The sequence below is a fragment of the Tiliqua scincoides genome, chromosome 5 (genome assembly GCF_035046505.1).
Source record: "Tiliqua scincoides isolate rTilSci1 chromosome 5, rTilSci1.hap2, whole genome shotgun sequence".
NCBI classification, from domain to species: Eukaryota; Metazoa; Chordata; class Lepidosauria; order Squamata; family Scincidae; genus Tiliqua; species Tiliqua scincoides.
The window spans coordinates 132,771,755-132,793,296 of record NC_089825.1 but is presented as its reverse complement, the minus strand read 5'-3'; the positions used below and the strand labels follow the sequence as shown (position 1 = coordinate 132,793,296).

The following is a 21,542-nucleotide window of genomic DNA, read 5'->3' as shown; positions in this document are numbered from 1 at the left end:
TTAATTTCTTACAGGAAGCTTTCTAAATGCAGATCTGAAAGCATCATGAACCTGTTTGTTCCTCAAGCAGTAGATGAATGGATTGAGAAAAGGGGACACAATGGTGTTAAGAATAGACACAGGCTTACTGAAATCTAAGTGACTGGTACCACTTGGTTTTATGTACATGAAAATGCAACTGCCATAAGTGATGGAGACCACAATGATATGCGATGCACAAGTGGAGAAGGCCTTCTGTCTCCCTGTGGCTGACGGGATCTTTATGATGGTGGAAATGATGTTGATGTAGGACACAACGTTTACAGCCAAAGTCCCAAGGAGGGAGAGTGTAGCAATGAGAAAATCAATGAGTTCCAGCAGTCTTGTGTCAGCAGAAGCAAGTTTGATCAATGGTCCACTGTCACAGAAAAAATGGTTGATGACGTTAGGGCCACAAAATGGCATCTGAAATAGTACAACTGCAGGACCAGTCATGAACAATAGCCCCCACATCCAAGAGTAAAACACGAGCATTGTGCAGATTTGACCGTTCATTATGGCTGAGTAGCGAAGAGGGTTGCAGATGGCCACATACCTGTCAAAGGACATTACAGCCAGCAGAAAAAATTCTGTGGTTCCCAGAACAAAATACAGGAAGGACTGGGCAAAACAACCAGGTACCGATATAGTCTTATGGCCCGTTGCCATATTAGCCAATGTTTTGGGGATGATTGTGGTGGTGAACACAATCTCCAAGAAGGCAAAATGGCGCAGGAAATAATACATGGGGGTGTCCAGCTGGGGATCCACCAGTGTGATGACAATAATGACCATGTTCCCTATGATGGTCAACGGATATGTGCATATGAGTAGAGTGAATAATATGATTTCAAGTTGTTGATTGTTTGTAAAGCCCAGAAGTGTGAAGTCCCCCTCTGTGGTGCAGTTCTTTATTTTGGGCATCATGTATCTAATCCGTTGCTTATGGCTATATTTGCGTTTGCCTTTTAAATTAAATTGCCCAACGCTGATTCTCTGCAATTTATTCAGGGTAGTCACTGCTAATGTCATTCAAAACTGACTGAGTTTCTTCAGTCTAGCACTCCGTCTTCAACCATGGTGCACTAAAAGCAAATTCACTGGGCATTCCCTCTCTTTGTTGCAGCTGCTGATGTCTAGTATCAGAGAATATCAGGCGAATGTTCACATATCTCCTAAATGCCAACTTTTCTTTTCAGTTATGTGTCCAGTCCTCATGTGCCCTTTGCTAGCGAAAGTCTGAATGCAACTCCACGTGTACCACTCATAAATTCTGCTAAATCTGTGCATCTAGTACTCTGCCATTCATTTCCAAGTGCAAAATTTTTAATGCACAGTGCAAAGGTGAGTGGCAGTTTACTTACCACTTACAATCGACCTCGACAGAATGACATTTACTTTGTCTGGAATGTCTGGTGACAAGGGAAAATATTGACATAGTGGGCATAACGGAAACCTGGTGGAATGCGGAGAATCAGTGGGATACCGCAATCCCGGGCTATAAACTCTACAGGAGGGACAGGCAGGGGCGTGTTGGAGGTGGGGTGGCCCTTTATGTTAAGGAAGGGATAGAATCCAGCAAAGTAGAGATTGAAGGTGGGTCCGACTCCACCGTAGAATCTCTGTGGGTTAAATTACCAGGCTTGTGCAGCAATGTAATACTGGGGGCGTGCTATCGTCCTCCAGACCAGAAATCTGATGGGGACCTTGAAATGAGGAAACAGATCAGGGAGGTGACAAGGAAGGACAGGGTTGTAATCATGGGGGACTTCAATTATCCTCATATTGACTGGGTCAATTTGTGTTCTGGTCACGATAAGGAAACCGGATTTCTTGACGTGCTGAATGACTGTGGCTTAGATCAGCTAGTCAAGGAGCCCACCAGAGGACAGGTGACTCTGGATTTAATTTTGTGCGGTACGCAGGACCTGGTTAGAGATGTAAACGTTACTGAGCCATTGGGGAACAGTGATCATGCTGCGATCCGTTTTGATGTGCACGTTGGTGGAAGAATACCAAGCAAATCTCTAACAAAAACCCTTGACTTCCGACGGGCGGACTTCCCTCAAATGAGGAGGCTGGTTAGAAGGAGGTTGAAAGGGAGGGTAAAAAGAGTCCAGTCTCTCCAGAGTGCATGGAGGCTGCTTAAAACAACAGTAATAGAGGCCCAGCAGAGGTGTATACCGCAAAGAAAGAAGGGTTCCACTAAATCCAGGAGAGTGCCCGCATGGCTAACCAGCCAAGTTAGAGAGGCTGTGAAGGGCAAGGAAGCTTCCTTCCGTAAATGGAAGTCTTGCCCTAATGAAGAGAATAAAAAGGAACATAAACTGTGGCAAAAGAAATGTAAGAAGGTGATAGGGGAGGCCAAGCGAGACTATGAGGAACGCATGGCCAGCAACATTAAGGGGAATAATAAAAGCTTCTTCAAATATGTTAGAAGCAGGAAACCCGCCAGAGAAGCGGTTGGCCCTCTGGATGGTGAGGGAGGGAAAGGGGAGATAAAAGGAGACTTAGAGATGGCAGAGAAATTAAATGAGTTCTTTGCATCTGTCTTCACGGCAGAAGACCTCGGGCAGATACCGCTGCCCGAACGGCCCCTCCTAACCGAGGAGTTAAGTCAGATAGAGGTTAAAAGAGAAGATGTTTCAGACCTCATTGATAAATTAAAGATCAATAAGTCACCGGGCCCTGATGGCATACACCCAAGGGTTATTAAGGAATTGAAGAATGAAGTTGCAGATCTCTTGACTAAGGTATGCAACTTGTCCCTCAAAACAGCCACGGTACCAGAAGATTGGAGGATAGCAAATGTCACGCCTATTTTTAAAAAGGGAAAGAGGGGGGACCCGGGAAACTATAGGCCGGTCAGCCTAACATCCATACCGGGTAAGATGGTGGAATGCCTCATCAAAGATAGGATCTCAAAACACATAGACGAACAGGCCTTGCTGAGGGAGAGTCAGCATGGCTTCTGTAAGGGTAAGTCTTGCCTCACGAACCTTATAGAATTCTTTGAAAAGGTCAACCGGCATGTGGATGCGGGAGAACCCGTGGACGTTATATATCTGGACTTTCAGAAGGCATTTGACACGGTCCCTCACCAAAGGCTACTGAAAAAACTCCACAGTCAGGGAATTAGAGGACAGGTCCTCTCGTGGATTGAGAACTGGTTGGAGGCCAGGAAGCAGAGAGTGGGTGTCAATGGGCAATTTTCACAATGGAGAGAGGTGAAAAGCGGTGTGCCCCAAGGATCTGTCCTGGGACCGGTGCTTTTCAACCTCTTCATAAATGACCTGGAGACAGGGTTGAGCAGTGAAGTGGCTAAGTTTGCAGACGACACCAAACTTTTCCGAGTGGTAAAGACCAGAAGTGATTGTGAGGAGCTCCAGAAGGATCTCTCCAGACTGGCAGAATGGGCAGCAAAATGGCAGATGCGCTTCAATGTCAGTAAGTGTAAAGTCATGCACATTGGGGCAAAAAATCAAAACTTTAGATATAGGCTGATGGGTTCTGAGCTGTCTGTGACAGATCAGGAGAGAGATCTTGGGGTGGTGGTGGACAGGTCGATGAAAGTGTCGACCCAATGTGCGGCGGCAGTGAAGAAGGCCAATTCTATGCTTGGGATCATTAGGAAGGGTATTGAGAACAAAACGGCTAATATTATAATGCCATTGTACAAATCTATGGTAAGGCCACACCTGGAGTATTGTGTCCAGTTCTGGTCGCCGCATCTCAAAAAAGACATAGTGGAAATGGAAAAGGTGCAAAAGAGAGCGACTAAGCTGATTACGGGGCTGGGGCACCTTCCTTATGAGGAAAGGCTACGGCGTTTGGGCCTCTTCAGCCTAGAAAAGAGACGCTTGAGGGGGGACATGATTGAGACATACAAAATTATGCAGGGGATGGACAGAGTGGATAGGGAGATGCTCTTTACACTCTCACATAATACCAGAACCAGGGGACATCCACTAAAATTGAGTGTTGGGCGGGTTAGGACAGACAAAAGAAAATATTTCTTTACTCAGCGCGTGGTCAGTCTGTGGAACTCCTTGCCACAGGATGTGGTGCTGGCGTCTAGCCTAGACGCCTTTAAAAGGGGATTGGACGAGTTTCTGGAGGAAAAATCCATTATGGGGTACAAGCCATGATGTGTATGCGCAACCTCCTGATTTTAGGAATGGGTTAAGTCAGAATGCCAGATGTAGGGGAGAGCACCAGGACGAGGTCTCTTGTTGTCTGGTGTGCTCCCTGGGGCATTTGGTGGGCCGCTGTGAGATACAGGAAGCTGGACTAGATGGGCCTATGGCCTGATCCAGTGGGGCTGTTCTGATGTTCTTAACTACAATTCCCAGAAAGCCTTGCAGGTCTCTTATTATCTGGTGTGCTCCCTGGGGCATTTGGTGGGCCGCTGTGAGATACAGGAAGCTGGACTAGATGGGCCTATGGCCTGATCCAGTGGGGCTGTTCTTATGTTCTTATGTTGTTGAGCCAGCTCCTCAAATATCTCTAAAGTACATCCAATACAGGTAAACAAGCAGGTAGGATGTTGATCTTCTCTTTCTAAGCAAGCACGGAGACTTAACAAGTTTCATTCACCCTGTGCATTTTCTGAAATGGTAACTAGGTGGTCAATACCTTCTAGCAGCTTCTTTGCTTTCATGGCTCACATGCAAGCCATCTCTTGGGTGAGATGCTGGCATTTCGCTCTGTGCTCCAAGAGAGGCCATGGAAGCAGGCTCAGGTAGTAATTGTGCAGATTCTTATTATGTCCCTGAACACACAGCAAAAGTATATTAGGTCCTTCCTTATTAGTATACACAAGAGACATGAATTTTGTTTCCCAAGGAAGTTGAAAACTTATTGTACAATCAATGAAATAAACTCGTGCCTTGATTAGTCTCTTTCCACCACAGGTCATGTATGTGTGTAGCTCTAAAATTCCAATGGAACTGACCCCAATTTGCTGCCCACAATTCTCTTCCATGAGTGTTGTGTCTGAATACTTTCTGGGATATTTTCTGAGTATTTTCCAGCCTTCACTCACCGATCCATTACTGTACTTGACATTCGATTTTCAGAGCAGAATATTTGATATTTGACAAGAAGTGACAGTGTTTGATAACTACCCTGATGCTCCCCCCTCCCATTTCTCTGTGTAGCAATGATATTGGGAGCAAGCAGGACTCAAGAGTCCAGCTGCTGGATGTAGTGCAGGAGCAGAAGCAATGAAGAGAAGGCAGGCAGGTTTCAAAGGTAGATGCAGGGAAGAAGCTACTGGACCAGCCTCCTCCCAGCCTTTTTATTCACTCCTCAAGCAGTACAGAGCAAGCTGGGGTTACTTTCGGTTAGAGATAATGCTAGCTGGCAACTAACTGGCAACAACACATTCCTGAGATAAGGACGCGTCTCCAAAACACTGTCTCCCACCCTGTTTACTAGGTACCAGGCAGTGAACAAGGTCAGCTCAGAGTGTGCTCTGAAAGCAGAAGTAGATTTGCCTGTATTGCCAAGTTCACCAAGTTCATGTTACTATGCGTAGTTACTACACTCTGCATGGATACAATTTGCTTTTGGGAAATATTGATAGGCCATACAGCTCACAAAGCTCCCCCGTTGTTGCTTGTCAGAATTAAAGCAATCTCAAAATGCTGTCATTTTAAATACCTCCAATTTTATATTTTCAAATAAACAATTATATTTAAAAATGTATTGGAACTCCAAAGGGGATTTAGGCATGGCACAAGCCCTTTCTTTCATGGATGATATCTGCAAATTCCTTCAGGACTAACTTTGGGGTGGACAGAGTGGATAGGGAGATGCTCTTTACACTCTCACATAACACCAGAACCAGGGGACATCCACTAAAATTGAGTGTTGGGCGGGTTAGGACAGACAAGAAAATATGTCTTTACTCAGCGTGTGGTCGGTCTGTGGAACTCCTTGCCACAGGATGTGGTGCTGACGCCTTTAAAAGTTTCTGGAGGAAAAATCCATTATGGGTACAAGCCATGATGTGTATGCGCAACCTCCTGATTTTAGAAATGGGTTATGTCAGAATGCCGGATGTAAGGGAGGGCACCAGGATGAGGTCTCTTGTTATCTGGTGTGCTCCCTGGGGCATTTGGTGGGCTGCTGTGAGATACAGGAAGCTGGACTAGATGGGCCTATGGCCTGATCCAGTGGGGCTGTTCTTATGTTCATTAGAGTCAATGGGGCTTACTCCCAGGTAAGCGTGGGTAGGGTTGCAGCCTGAACTGAGGGGGAGGGGGCTGTAAAGCAAGAAAGAAAAGGCTTGGTGTCCAATCCCAAACTCGTTTACTCGGGAGTAAGGCTAGAATCCTATCCACACTTTCCTGGGAGCAAGCCCCACTGACTCTGGTGGGACTTCCTTCTGAGTCCCATGCATGGGATTGGGCTCCAAGTCGGTGAGTTCAGCGGGGCTTCCTCCATGTTTCAGAACTGCAAACTTCCTGGTTTGGATGCGCTCCCTCCCTTCCCAGATCCTTGGGCGGCGAGGGGGGTGGAGGATTCCCGGCAGGGTAGCTCGGAGGGAGTTTTTCCTGCAGGAGTTGCCTGACCCTCCTGCTGTCAGTGACCCCGTTTCGAGAAGTCCTGGCACGCCCTGGAAAGTCAAGTGCTGCCATACTTCAAAAAAAAGTATGGAGTATCGCTGGGAGTGAGGAGTGAGTGTGTGAGTAAGTGCGTGAAGCAGCAACTTATGGCTCCAATAGAAACGGTTGTGGTGACTCAACCCGCAGTCCCCCTGGGCGATCCTCGAACTAGTTTGTTACGAGGACTTCTTCTTCGTATTAGCTAAGTTTGTATTCCCCCCCCCCCCAGTAGCGTAAGGCGCCACTGGGCTGTACTACAACTTTACTCCAGAGTTGTTGTTTTTTTTACTCTGCTCAAGTCTCTACATGTCTACTCAGAAATAAGACCTTTTGTGTTCAATGGGGGAAAGTGTGAATAGGATTGCAGGCTAACAGCCGAAACCTATGCCTGTCTACTCGGAAGTAAGTCCCATTAGAGCCAGTGGGGCTTACACCCAGGAAAGTGTGGTGAGGACTGCAGCCTGAGAGCTGCAAAACTAGAGGAAAAAGAGAGATTGTGCAGTGAATTGGGTTTTGGTGCAGCCTGGCTGAAGGTGGAGTGCTGGACTGAAAGAACTTGCTCCTATGCCTGTCTACTCAGAAGTAAGTCCTACTGTGTTCAGTGGGGGAAAGTGTGAACAGGATTGCAGCCTAACCATATGCATGTCTGCTCAGAAGTAACTCCCTTTATAGTCAATGGGGCTTACTCCCAGGAAAGTGTGGATAGGATTGCAGCCTAAATGTCTTGCATAAAGTAGTGTCCAACAACACAGGAGACGGAGCCTGATCCCAAGCAACTTTTACTCATAAGTAAGTGGGGGGAGGCTTCTTTCTAGTGTCACTTAGCACCGCTGCCTTCAAAGGACCTTTCTATAAGGACAAAGGCTCCTAAAAGGTTTCAGATCCTGGTTAGGAGGCGGCTGCGTCCATGATATGATTGGCTATGATATGTTATGCTTTCTTTTCCCTTGAATAGACGTTAACAGATTTTTTATTTGGCTCCGGATACACGCAAAGAAGTTTTATAGCACATCGTTATGCTAATTGTGTTCTTATGCATTCAGTTAATATGTGTCTTTTTATATATTTAGTGTATTAATATTATGAATACGCACCTTGTATTTTGTTTTAGTATGAGCTATATGTCTCAATAGTGTTGAATGCCTTTTCGTTATCCTCTCTGTATGTGTTAAGATACTACTAGACAACACATGATTATTACTTATTCCTCCAATAAAAAATGGTTTAAAAATAAATAAATAAAAGATTAACAAGTTGTGAGTTCCTGCACTTTTTTTTTTTTTACAAAAAAAAAACAAAAACACTGGATGGAGGCAACCACAAGACTCCCTCCCCCAATACAGTGGGTTATAACATAAAAACTATGTGCTTTCTATTCAGTCTTGACATTGTGTAGCACATTTCTGGAGTTCAGATAGCTTCACTTACATAATATCCAGTCATCCTTGAACTGGGCTCTCCTGGACTCACAGCTTGGTGCCTGAGTCACAATACCAGGGTGGCCAACCTTTCAACTTTAGGGTTCCTGGATCTTTAACAATTGTGGAGAGGAGGGAATTTCAGCAGGTGCCACTTCTCCTCTCACAGATGCGCCTGCTGAAATTCCCTCCACGCCACCATTGTTGCAGTCCTAAAGTTGAAAGGTTGGCCACTCCTGCTCCATACCCATTGTTGGCAACCTTCAGTCTCGAAAGACTGGTATCATGCTCTGAAAGCTGGTTCTGGAACAGCATCTAGTGTGGCTGAAAAGGCCAATTCGGGAGTGACAATCCCTTCCACACTGGGAGCAAGTGCATACTAAACCATTCTATAACAACTGCTCTTCTCATCTTACTCCTTTTCTTAACTGTTGTCCACCATTTCCACCACTACCACCACTGCCATACATTTATGGTGTCAAATAATTGCAGTGAATCAGCTCATGTTACATGATAAAGGCAGGTCATCTCAACCAAGCTGATTTGTTTTAGTATGAATTGTTTTATAGTTACCTCCTTTATTTGTCATTATTTTAATATCAATGGAATATCACTGGAAAAACCTTATATGAGAAACACAAGATACAATTAATTATAATCAATATACAAATATTATTTTTATAAATAAAATAAAATGGTTCAGGATGTGGACTCACCTCCCTGCATTACAATCTCTGAGCATGAACTGGAGGTTGTCCATGACTTTGTGTACCTTGGCTCAACGATCTCCGACACTCATTCTCTCGATGCCGAGCTAAACAGGCGCATCGGTAAAGCAGCTACCACGTTTTCCAGACTCACAAAGAGAGTCTGGTCCAACAAGAAGCTGACGGAACATACCAAGATCCAGGTCTACAGAGCTTGCGTCCTGAGTGCACTTCTGTACTGCAGCGAGTCATGGACTCTTCGCCCACAACAGGAGAGGAAACTGAGCACTTTCCACATGCGCTGCCTCCGACGCATCCTCGGCATCACCTGGCAGGACAAAGTTCCAAGCAACACAGTCCTGGAACGTGCTGGAATCCCTAGCATGTATTCACTGCTGAAACAGAGACGCCTGCGTTGGCTTGGTCATGTCGTGAGAATGGATGATGGCCGGATCCCAAAGGATCTCCTCTATGGAGAACTCGTGCAAGGAAAGCGCCCTACAGGTAGACCACAGCTGCGATACAAGGACATCTGCAAGAGGGATCTGAAGGCCTTAGGGATGGACCTCAACAAGTGGGAAACCCTGGCCTCTGAGCGGCCCGCTTGGAGGCAGGCTGTGCAGCATGGCCTTTCCCAGTTTGAAGAGACACTTTGCCAACAGTCTGAGGCTAAGAGGCAAAGAAGGAAGGCCCATAGCCAGGGAGACAGACCAGGGACAGACTGCACTTGCTCCCGGTGTGGAAGGGATTGTCACTCCCGGATTGGCCTTTTCAGCCACACTAGACGCTGTGCCAGAACCACCTTTCAGAGCGCGATACCATAGTCTTTCGAGACTGAAGGTTGCCAATACTATACTATTTTTATAAGTATCAAATGGTATTTACTATTAAACAATTGTTAGCAATGACATTCAGTCTTGGGGGAGGGAAATAATTTTACTGGGAGGTAACAAAAATTTCATCATAAATACTATACCAGGCTGTATGTTCAATATTTAATTTCATGGTGATGGCAGCCTATATCATAAGAACATAAGAATAGCCCCACTGGATCAGGCCATAGGCCCCTCTAGTCCAGTTTCCTGTATCTCACAGCAGCCCACCAAATGTCCCAAGGAGCACACCAGATAACAAGAAACCTCATCCTGGTGCCCTCCCTTGCATCTGGCATTCTGACATAACCCATTTCTAAAATCAGGAGGTTGCGCATACACATCATGGCTTGTACCCCGTAATGGATTTTTCCTCCAGAAACTTGTCCAATCCCCTTTTAAAGGCATCCAGGCCAGTCGCCATCACCACATCCTGTGGCAAAGAGTTCCACAGACCAACCACACGCTGAGTAAAGAAATATTTTCTTTTGTCTGTTCTAACTCTCCCAACACTCAATTTGAGCGGATGTCCCCTGGTTCTGGTGTTATGTGAGAGTGTAAAGAGCATCTCCCTATCCACTCTGTCCATCCCCTGCATAATTTTGTATGTCTCAGTCATGTCCCCCCTTAGGCGCCTCTTTTCTAGGCTGAAGAGGCCCAAATGCCATAGCCTTTCCTCATAAGGAAGGTGCCCCAGCCCCGTAATCATCTTAGTCGCTCTCTTTTGCACCTTTTCCATTTGCACTATGCCTTTTTTGAGATGCAGCGACCAGAATTGGACACAGTACTCCAGGTGTGGCCTTACCATAGATTTGTACAACGGCATTATAATATTAGCCGTTTTGTTCTCAATACCTTTCCTAATGATCCCAAGCATAGAATTAGCCTTCTTCACTGCCGCCGCACATTGGGTTGACACTTTCATCGACCTGTCCACCACCACCCCAAGATCTCTCTCCTGATCTGTCACAGACAGCTCAGAACCCATCAGCCTATATCTAAAGTCTTCACACCGAAAGCTTTCTTAATACAGTTCTCAATGCAACGTGAACTTGTTTGTTCCTCAAGCAGTAGATGAATGGATTGAGAAGGGGAGACACAATAGTGTTAAGAATAGCCACAGGCTTACGGAAGTCTAAGTGGCTGGTACCATTTGGTTTTATGTACAAGAAAATGCAGCTGCCGTAAGTGATGGAGACCACAAAGATGTGGAAGGCACAAGTGGAGAAGGCCTTCTTTCTCCCTGTGGCTGACGGCATGCGCATGATGGTGGTAACGATATTGATGTAGGAGACCACGTTTACAGCCAAAGTCCCAAGGACGGAGAGTGTAGCAATCAGAAAATCAATGAGTTCCAGCAGTCTTGTGTCAGCAGAAGCAAGTTTGATCACTGGTCCATTGTCACAGAAAAAATGGTTGATGATGTTAGGACCACAATATGGCATCTGAAATAATGCAACTGTAGGACCCATTATGAGGAAGAAACCCCATACCCAAGAGCAAAGCACCAGCAACGTGCAGATTTGACCGTTCATTATGGCTGAGTAGCGCAAAGGGTTGCAGATGGCCACGTATCTGTCAACAGACATTACTGCCAGCAGGAAAAACTCTGTTGTTGCCAGCGCAAAGTACAGAAAGCCCTGTGTGAAGCAATCAAAGAATGTTATAGTGTTATGGCCTGTTGCCATGTTGGCCAGTGTTTTGGGGATGATTGTGGTGGTGAATCCAATCTCTACGACAGCAAAATGGCGCAGGAAAAAATACATGGGGGTGTCCAGCTGGGGATCCACCAGTGTGATGACAATAATGACCATGTTCCCAAAGATGGTTAACAGGTATGTGCCTATGAGTAGGGGGAAAAGTATGATTTCAAGTTGCTGATTGTTAGTAAAGCCCAGAAGAATGAAGTCGTCCTCTGTGGTGCAATTCCTTATTTGGGGCGTCATGTTAACTGACGACTAATCCATTTCTCTGACTATATATGCATTTGCCTTTTAAATGAAGTTGTCCTACTCTGAGTCTCTGCAGTTGGATCAGTGTGATCATGGCTAAAGTGGCTCATAACCGATTGTCTGAGACCTTCCAGTCCAGCACAATGTCTCCAACAATACTTCAACAAAAGCCCACTCACTGCACAGTCCCTGCCTTCTGCTACTCCCTGTTGCAGCCACCCGTGCTGTTACTTAGTACTTAAGAACACTGGGGAAAATGTTCACATATCTCCCAAATACTATTTTGTGCTTCTGTCATGGTTCCCAGTCCCGCATGTCTGCTTTGCAAATGAAAGTTGTCCTGCAAACACTCATAAATTTTGCTGAGCATGGGAATCCAGTACACTACTGTCCATTTCAAGTGCATAATATATTTTGTCTCCTTTATGCGCTGTGCAATCATGAGCGAGTCATTTACTTACCACCTACAGTCTGCATCGACAGAACGACATTCATTTCCATTCATGGGTCTATTTTTCAGCAAGCTCCTAAGGATCTAGATTACATCCAACACGATTAAAGAAGCAGGTATGATGTTTATCTTCTGTTCCAAGCAAATATAAAGACTTAAAAAGATTCACTCCGTGAATGGCAACTAGACGGTTAATTCTATTTGAGCAGATTCTTTGCTTTCATTGCTCAAAAGTAGTATTTTTTTCAGTGTAATTCAGGCATTCCTCTGTTTCAGGCGAGAACATGGAAGCAACTTCAGCCCACAGCATAAGATATATCAGATCCTTCCTTATTCGTATACACAAGAGACATGAACTTTGCTTCTCTGAGAAGTCAAAAAGTTATTGTATAAGTGATGAAATAGGCTCTTCCCTCAACCAATCAGGGCCCAATCCTATCCAATTTTCCAATGCTGGTGCAGCTGTGCCAATGGGAAGTACACTATGTTCTGTGGTGGGGAGGTAGTCACAGAGGCCTCATCAAGGTATGGGAACATGTGTTCCTTTATGTCGGGGTTGCGCTGCAGCTGCACCAGTGCTGGAACGTTGGATAGGATTGGGCCCTCAGTCTCTAAGCACCAAGGGTAACCTATGTGTGTGGCTACTGTTCCAGTCAAACGGTTATCATTTTGCTCCCCATAATTCTCTTCTATGAATTTTGTCTTTGGATTAAAATTGTGTTGCCAGAAGTTGTGGTGGTTTGGTTTGGTGAACATCCTCATTGGCAAGGAAATTGCCATTCAAAGGTATCATTTTCAACAGGCATTAAAACAAACCTTACAATATTTGTGTACCACCTTACCTATAAACTCAAGGCAGTTTACATAGGCAGGCTGAACACCAACTCATTTTTTCAATGAGGTTTTTACAAGTGCTGTGTCATGGGAAAATCTCATAGACCATTTCTCCAGATGTTTTCCTTCATAGCTCCCTCCTGTAGCTCCATAGGGGACAATGTGATCAGGAAATGCATGCTGGCAAGTTTTCTCCCAGTGACACCACTAGCTGGGTGTGGGCCGCACCAGGTGATGTGCACGGGTGTGTGTGTGTGTGTGAGACACTACTACTGACCAAAATTTTTAAAAACTTGGTATTTTCAAATCGTGCCATCATGTTATATATCAATCGATGTGTAATTTCATGCAGAATGCAATAGAACAAACTGGGTTGAAATAGCTCTATTCTATCAAAAGTTATAGCAAAAAAGCCAGTGGGGACAGGGAAATGGTACATCACCATGTCCATTGCCTGGGCTGTTGCCCTGCCCACTGCTTGGGAAGAGGTCCATCATGGGGGTGACACTCTGGCCTCCCACACTGGGTGAAGCAAACCCTTGTGACGCCTCTGTTGTCTCCTCACTGACTGTGTGCCCAGATGGTCTAGAGAGTAGGAATGTAGGAAGATCTGAGATTCTGTTCATAGGGCTGTCTGCCACCATGGCTGAGGAAATGCCCCAAGGAGTCCTTATGCAGGACATGGAGGCCAGTATCATAGATATGGTTGGCAACCTTCAGTCTCGAAAGATGGTGGTATAAGCCTACAGCACCTGGTATTCCCAGGCGGTCTCCCATCCAAGTACTAACCAGGCCTGACCCTGCTTAGCTTCCGAGATCAGACAAGATCGGGCATGTGCAGGGTAACAATTGCTGCTATCATAGCTAGAAGAAGGCAAAACAGTAAGAGTTGCAGCCCAACACACCATGTAAATGGCCTCTCCCACTCACTGTCAAAGTCATTATGGTCAGCGACGGCAATGTGCAGGCATTCATCACACAGAACAGTGTCTTCTGAGTATTGCCATTGCTGCCTGGAATGTTTCTAATGGTAAGAGGGAGGGGCTGCTTCTACAGAGCTTTGTGGTACATGCAGCATTTGCTGTTTAGCATCCCCTTTATTTCTTCATCCAGTGTATAATTGACCTGTGGTACTCCTTGCCACAGGAAGTGGTGATGGCATCTGGCCTAGATGCCTTTAAGGCAATTGATTTAAGGCAATGTGATTAGGCATATTTCTGGAGGAAAGGTCCATCAAGTCATGATAGGTATGTGCAAGCTCCTGATTTGAGAGGTAGGCTGTATCAGAGTGCCAGATGCAGGGGAGGGCACCAGGATGTAGGTTGTGTCTTATGTGCTCTCTGAAGCATTTGGTGGGCCACTGTGAGATACAGGAAGCTGGACTAGATGGGCCTTTGGCCTGATCCAGTGGGGCTCTTCTTATGTTCTTATGTTCATCTGCTCCACTGATAGTGGCATATGACATACAAATAATGTACTATCTTGACATTGTTCAGCACGCCTGCGTTGGCTCGGTCATGTCGTGAGAATGGATGATGGCCAGATCCCAAAGGATCTCCTCTATGGAGAACTCGTGCAAGGAAAGCGCCCTACAGATAGACCACAGCTGTGATACAAGGACATCTGCAAGAGGGATCTGAAGGCCTTAGGGATGGACCTCAACAAGTGGGAAACCCTGGCCTCTGAGCAGCCCGCTTGGAGGCAGGCTGTGCAGCATGGCCTTTCCCAGTTTGAAGAGACACTTGGCCAACAGTCTGAGGCTAAGAAGCAAAGGGAGACAGGCCAGGGACAGACTGCACTTGCTCCCAGTGTGGAAGGGATTGTCACTCCCGAATCGGCCTTTTCAGCCACACTAGACACTGTTCCAGAACCACCTTTCAGAGCGCGATACCATAGTCTTTCCAGACTGAAGGTTGCCAACTACAAGGCAGCACGTAACCTTCTTGTAATAAATAAATTATATGCAATATAGCTTAAAATTTAATGATAATTTGATGTTTCAATTAACCACATGAAATCAATAAACGAGTGTTTTTAGCTTTTATTTTGTCAAGTCCTACATTTTTGATGCCTCTTAATAAAGAATTTAAAGCAAGCAAGCAAGCAAACAAACAATGGGGCTTCTCAAGTCTGTGCTGGCTCTTTTGCCATCAGGCCTGACACAGAATTCATCCCACCCCCCACCCCTGCCCCATATTGAGGAATCCATGAAAACACATTTACCCCTTTTCACGCCCATATGGGTGAATCAGAGTATCAGCTCTGATGCATGGAAATGAGAAGTGACTCATGCTAACATTTTATTGGTTCCCCGCTGTGTCATAACAACACCTCATTGGCTCTTGGAACAAATGGTCTCATTGGTCAGTTTTGATTTAAAGAAATTAATTTTTGTTACATAAGGCAGTTGGGTTCTCCTTTTCTGGTTATTTGGACATAACTTTTGATAGAATACAGAAATTTCAACATGGTTTGTTTCAATAGTGAATGGGGATGGGGTAATGGAGGATTATGGTTATTTTATTTTATTTTCTATTTGTTCTCCTTTATCTATGCTAATAAAGGTCTTATGTATGTATGTATGTATGTATACCATACATACCATAGTCTTCCGAGACTGAAGGTTTCCAACAACCATGTGTGTGTGTGTGTGTGTGTGTGTGTGTGTGTGTGTGTGTGTGTGTGTGTATCTGAGTGGCCCGCTTGGAGGCAGGCTGTGCAGCATGGCCTTTCCCAGTTTGAAGAGACACTTGGCCAACGGTCTGAGGCTAAGAGGCAAAGAAGGGAGGCCCTTAGCCAGGGAGACAGACCAGGGACAGACTGCACTTGCTCCCGGTGTGGAAGGGATTGTCACTCCCGAATCGGCCTTTTCAGCCACACTAGACGCTGTGCCAGAACCACCATCCAGAGCGCGATACCAGAGTCTTTTGAGACTGAAGGTTGCCAACAACCATGTATGTATGTATGTATGTATGTATGTATGTATGTATGTATGTATGTATGTATGTATGTATGTATGTGTTTCATTGCATTCTGCATTAAATTACACATCAAATGATATATAACTGTTGGTATTATTCAAAAATACCTAGATTTTCACAGTTTTGGACAATAGTTGTGTCACACACACACACACCCCCAAATGTGTCACCCAGTATGGTTCACAACCCCCACAGCCCCCAGCAACACCGCTGGTACTAGACATCAAGTTATCAGATCTAAACAGGGCCTTTGAGAAGAGTTTTATCAGGGGGTACAAAGTTTCTTTTGGGCCCCTCCCCAGATGGGGAGGGGAGGGGATGAAACCGAGTGGGGGATGGTGGTGACAAGGATGGGCAGAAAAGGGGTGGGGGAGGGGCTAAACAGGGCAGAGAAGGGTGGCTACAGCCAGCAAAATCTTTGGAGCCCAGGTTTACTGGGCTTTCCCAATGCAGAGCCCAGGTCTACCTGCCCATGCAGCATTGGCAGCTAGACACAATAAAATGGAAAACCAACACACTCTTGAGTATCTCTAAAATCTTTTAAATATAGAAAATCATTGCGGAAAATGAGCGTCGTTGTATTTAGGCTCACACTAGAATGGAACGTTTTCTGTTTGCACCAAAACATACATCTGCAGCTGCTGTAGCCCCACAGCTGTGTCCCTGAGCTCCTATCCACTCCTTCATGGCAAGTGGATCTACACACCAAAGAGCTACTGCAGCAGGCCAGTTTCCTCCCAGATTTGACACTATGGTGAGGAGTGCCATATAGGCATTCCTTGGCCCAGCACATATGGCACATACAGCAGCAGCTGTGCGCCTAGCAGCGAGTCCAGGTGAGATCAGAAAACATAAGATCCCATAAATTTTCTAGGTCCCCTTCTTTGGTTCCCAGGCCACCTTTTTGACTAAGGGCCTGGGTACAAATGATCCCCTTTACAAGTGACAGTGTTTGATAATTATCCTGGATAAATAGGATTCCCCCCCCCCTTCCTCTGCTCAGAAATAATCATGAAAGTGAAAAGTAACTGTGGGTGGAACAATCATTGGCAGACAGGCTGTGGCCCCAGTCCAGTGTGGCCCCACTATGTGCGAGTGCTTTTCTGCTCCCAAATTTAACCCTGCAGGGATATTCCAGCAGCTTCTCACCTTCTTCTCTCACACAACCCAATCCTATCCTGCGCTGGAACAGGCGGGCCAACTGACCTGCACTGTATCCAGAGCAGGGTAGGAGGTGGCATTGATTTCCCTTTACCCCGTGTCACATGGCAGTCGCCTCAATGGGTCTACTTGGACCTGCCCCACCGATTGGTGGGCGGACCAGGCCCAGGAGGAGGTTGGGACCGGCCTCAGCGGACTAGCGGCATTCCAATTCAGAATATTATAGTTAATGACATTGAATACATATCCTGAATCTATAGAGATTTACACATTGAGAGGAGAGTCAATCAAGCAAGCAGCAACTGTTACCCTGCACATGCCTGATCTCATCTGATCTCGGAAGCTAAGCAGGGTCAGGCCTGGTTAGTACTTGGATGGGAGACCGCCTGGGAATACCGGGTGCTGTAGGCTTATACCATAGTCTTTCGAGACTGAAGGTTGCCAACCAATCAAGCAAACAGGCAAGAAGATCATTGCACTGTGACATTATTCAGGAATGTCTACACTTAGGCAGGGCCTAGGAGAAGGGGGTAAAGGGGGGTAATTTGGACCCGGGCCCAGGGTCAGAAAGGGGGCCCAGGAGCCAAAGGAGGGGGCACAGAAAGTTCCTGGGATCTGACATTTTCCTGTCTCAACCAGGCTATGCAGGATGCTGTATCTAGCTGCCAGTGCCAGGCAGGTAGGTAGATCTGAGCTCTGCATGGGGAAGACTGGTAGACCTGGGCTCCAAAGACTATTCTGGCTGTTGCCACTTTCCCCCTGCCTGTTTTGCCCCCATTTGCCCACCTCCATTGCCACCATCCCCAGTCTGTTTCATCCCCTCCCTCTTTGGGAAGAGGCCCAAAAGAAACTTTGTACCCCCTGATAAAATTCTTCTCAGAGGCCCTGCACTTAGGCAAGTCATTCCTTATCCTTCCTGCATCCCAGCTGGAGAATCCCACAATACCAACTCTACCATCTTAATAAAGGTCTGTCTGTCTGTCTGATTATAATGGAGTATAATGGCATGCACTAGTGAAGAATAATGCACTGCACTGAATGCTTTCCACATGCGCTGCCTCCGACGTATTCTCGGCATCACCTGGCAGGACAAAGTTCCAAACAACACAGTCCTGGAACGTGCTGGAATCCCTAGCATGTATGCACTACTGAAACAGAGATGCCTGCGTTGGCTCGGTCATGTCGTGAGAATGGATGATGGCCGGATCCCAAAGGATCTCCTCTATGGAGAACTCGTGCAAGGAAAGCGCCCTACAGGTAGACCACAGCTGCGATACAAGGACATCTGCAAGAGGGATCTGAAGGCCTTAGGAGTGGACCTCAACAAGTGGGAAACCCTGGCCTCTGAGTGGCCCGCTTGGAGGCAGGCTGTGCAACATGGCCTTTCCCAGTTTGAAGAGACACTTGGCCAACAGTCTGAGGCAAAGAGGCAAAGAAGGAAGGCCCATAGCCAGGGAGACAGACCAGGGACAGACTGCACTTGCTCCCAGTGTGGAAGGAATTGTCACTCCCGAATCGGCCTTTTCAGCCACACTAGACGCTGTTCCAGAACCACCTTTCAGAGCACGATACCAGAGTCTTTCGAGACTGAAGGTTGCCAACTATGTTACTAGGAAGAACAACAGTGTAGTTAGTTTGGCAAAACTTCCTTTTTTGGGGAGAGGACAGTGGGAAAAGGTAGACAATACCACAAGTATATAACTGAATGGTTTGACAGGGAATAGCAAAGAGGTAAGATCCATCTACACTCTTATTTCAGACACTAGCATCTGGGGATTACAGCAAATAGAGTTCTCTGACCAGCAATGTCCTTCAGGGCCTCTTTGACCTGCTTGTTCCTCAAGCTGTAAATGAAGGGGTTGAGTAGAGGAGAGATCACATTGTTCAGAACACCCACCGTCTTGCTGAGGTCCAGCCCCCAACTCTGACTAGGCTTGACATACATGAAAATACAGCTTCCATAGGTGATGAAGACCACAGTGAGATGAGAAGCACAAGTGGAGAAGGCTTTTTGCCTGCCAGCTGTGGAGGGCATGCGCATGATGGTAGAAATTATTTTAATGTAGGATACTATAGTCACAGTGAGGGTTCCCAGGACACTAAATGTGGCGAGGAGAAAATCTAGCAGTTCTAGGGTTTGTGTGTCGGTGCAGGCAAGCTTTATCAAGGGTATATTGTCGCAAAAGAAGTGATTAATGACATTTGGACCACAGAAAGGGAGACGAAACAGCAAGATGAGAGGGACGATGAGGTACAGGAAACTGAATATCCAGGAACCCAGAACTAACTGAATGCAGAACTGTCTGTTCATGATGGTTGTGTAGCGCAAGGGATTGCAGATGGCAACGTACCTGTCAAAGGACATGGTGGCCAGGAGAAAGAACTCCGTGGTTCCTACTACAAAATAGAAAAAGGCTTGGGCAAAACAGCCAGCCACAGAAATTGTATAGGTGCCAGAGGCCAGGTTGTATAAGACCTTGGGAGTTGATGATGAGATGAAGCTAATTTCCAGGACAGAGAAGTTTCTGAGGAAGAAATACATGGGGGTCTGGAGTCGATGGTCAGACAGGGTAATGAAGATGATCAGAACGTTCCCCACCACAGTGAAGAGATACGTGATGAAAAGCAGAAAGAAGAGTAGAATCTGAAGCCATCGAATATTGGTGAAGCCTACAAGGATAAACCGAACTACTGTGTCAGTCTTGTTTTCCATTGTAAGTCTTTGTTTGTGAATCATCTACCAGGAAGAAGTAGTGCTCTTTCTGGTGGTGCTCTGGTGTGCTCCCTGGGGCATTTGGTGGGCCGCTGTGAGATACAGGAAGCTGGACTAGATGGGTCTTGGGCCTGATCCAGCGGGGTTGTTCTTACGTTCTTAAGAATCCCTTCTCTACTAGGAAGATGTCCCTTCCCCACTGGAAGAACTTGTGATGGGTTCAGCTTTTGTAACAGGATTTAACAAGCATTGTCGGTTGACTTCTGTAGGAAGTAGTGGGATCTGGGCTACAAACAATAAAGCAATTTAACAAAAATAAAAAAAATGAAAATAAAAAATAAAAAAGAGAAACATTAAATGTTTCTAAAGGAAACATGCAATGCACTTAGATCGGTCCCATGCACTGTAGCACAGAAAAAGAAATAATACAGGAAAAAAATAAGAAAGGGAGAGAGGAATCTTTCAAAAGGGTGTCAAGTATTTATAAATCTCTCACCTACCTTTTTTCAGTAATAATGCCATTTTAAGGCTTTCCCTTCTTTGCTACTGCAGCCATTCCCACTGCGGGTAATTTGTTGATAGACCATAAATTCCCTGAAGATAAGGGTGCTCTGGTGGTAGAGCATTTGTTGATCTATTACCAGAAATTGGAATGCTTTGTTCAACTAGTTTTATTTGCTTGAAAAATAAACCATTGATGGTTGAGCATGAGTAGTGCTTTGATGCACATGTTGTTTAGTAGTAGTAGTAGTAGTAGTAGTAGTAGTAGTAGTAGTAATATTTTATTTAAGGGTCTCAGACCAACATAAAAGTAACAATACAGGTTCACAAACATAGCATAACATAGCAATACAAGCTTACAACTATAGCATGACCAACCTCAGAGGCCACCTTAAATAAAAAATTAGCTATATATTTCAGCAAAATAAAACTTTAAAACTAAACTAAGATTTACTGTTAAACTAAGAATTGCTATTAAATTATTCAAAAATCAATAAATACCTGATATACTGGTTTAATTTCTAAAATAATCTAGCACGTTGTTTAACAAGCAGTTTTTGCAGTACCTTCATCTCAGTTTTGTTTCTGAAGACCTTACTGTAGGGTAGATCTTCACATCTTAAGATCCTCTAAGCAGTGGCGTCGCTAGGGGGTGCAGGGGGTGCCAACCGCATCGGGTGATGCACACAGGGGGTGACGCGCTAAAATCGCAGTGGTTCGGAGTAACCCCATCATATTATATACCGTTCGATGTGGAATTTCGAGCAGAAGGCAATGCAGTATACCAGAGTGAAATATCTCCTTTCTATCAAAAGTTATGGCCAAAAAAAATGAAGAACAAAAAATGCATGGATCCCTATGGAAAGTGAAAGTGAGCCATATCATGCATTTACTCGTGAGTAGGCGAACTTGCATTAGTCTGTTGGAACGGGCAGGCTGAGTGGAATCCAGTGACACCAGAATGGTCCTGATCCAATGAATGCAGCCGAAAAAAACACCAGAGAAGTAAGTCCCTCCCTTCAAGCAGATGAATGTATTGAGTGAAACTAAGCCTCATGGTTGAGTTTACTTGTGGGTAAGCAAATGTGCCTTGGCTGGTGTGGAAGATCAGGTCAAGGAGCGTGCAAGGCTACCAGAAAGGTCCTGATCCTATGCACCTGCAGTTAAACAAGTGCTCCAGAAGGCAGCCTCCCCCCTCCACTAAAAAGGATCAAAACAGAGGCTTCAACTGATAAGGTGAACCTTTTTGAGACTTGCAAAGCCAGGTGGATCCTGACTGTGATCTGGTTTAAACAGAGTTGTTAAATTGAACTGGGCACTGGG

At 45.6% G+C, this 21,542-nt stretch overlaps 3 protein-coding genes and 2 pseudogenes across 3 annotated transcripts; 1 reads left to right on the top strand and 4 right to left on the bottom strand.

Annotated features, from left to right (window-relative positions):
- LOC136653619 (olfactory receptor 6E1-like) lies at positions 1-942 on the bottom strand. Its single transcript, XM_066630510.1, has one exon. It carries the CDS (start codon positions 940-942, stop codon positions 1-3), a length of 942 nt encoding a protein of 313 aa, XP_066486607.1.
- Positions 943-10,633: 9,691 nt separating this feature from the next.
- On the bottom strand, positions 10,634-11,572 carry LOC136653618 (olfactory receptor 6E1-like). The gene has a single exon (XM_066630509.1). The coding sequence runs from the start codon at positions 11,570-11,572 to the stop codon at positions 10,634-10,636; it is 939 nt and encodes a 312-aa protein (XP_066486606.1).
- Positions 11,573-13,603: 2,031 nt separating this feature from the next.
- Positions 13,604-13,723, bottom strand: LOC136654599 (5S ribosomal RNA; annotated as a pseudogene).
- A 3,573-nt stretch (positions 13,724-17,296) lies between these two features.
- Positions 17,297-17,416, top strand: LOC136655054 (5S ribosomal RNA; annotated as a pseudogene).
- A 1,351-nt stretch (positions 17,417-18,767) lies between these two features.
- Positions 18,768-19,718, bottom strand: LOC136653617 (olfactory receptor 6E1-like). Its single transcript, XM_066630508.1, has one exon. The coding sequence runs from the start codon at positions 19,716-19,718 to the stop codon at positions 18,768-18,770; it is 951 nt and encodes a 316-aa protein (XP_066486605.1).
- Positions 19,719-21,542: the final 1,824 nt, after the last annotated feature.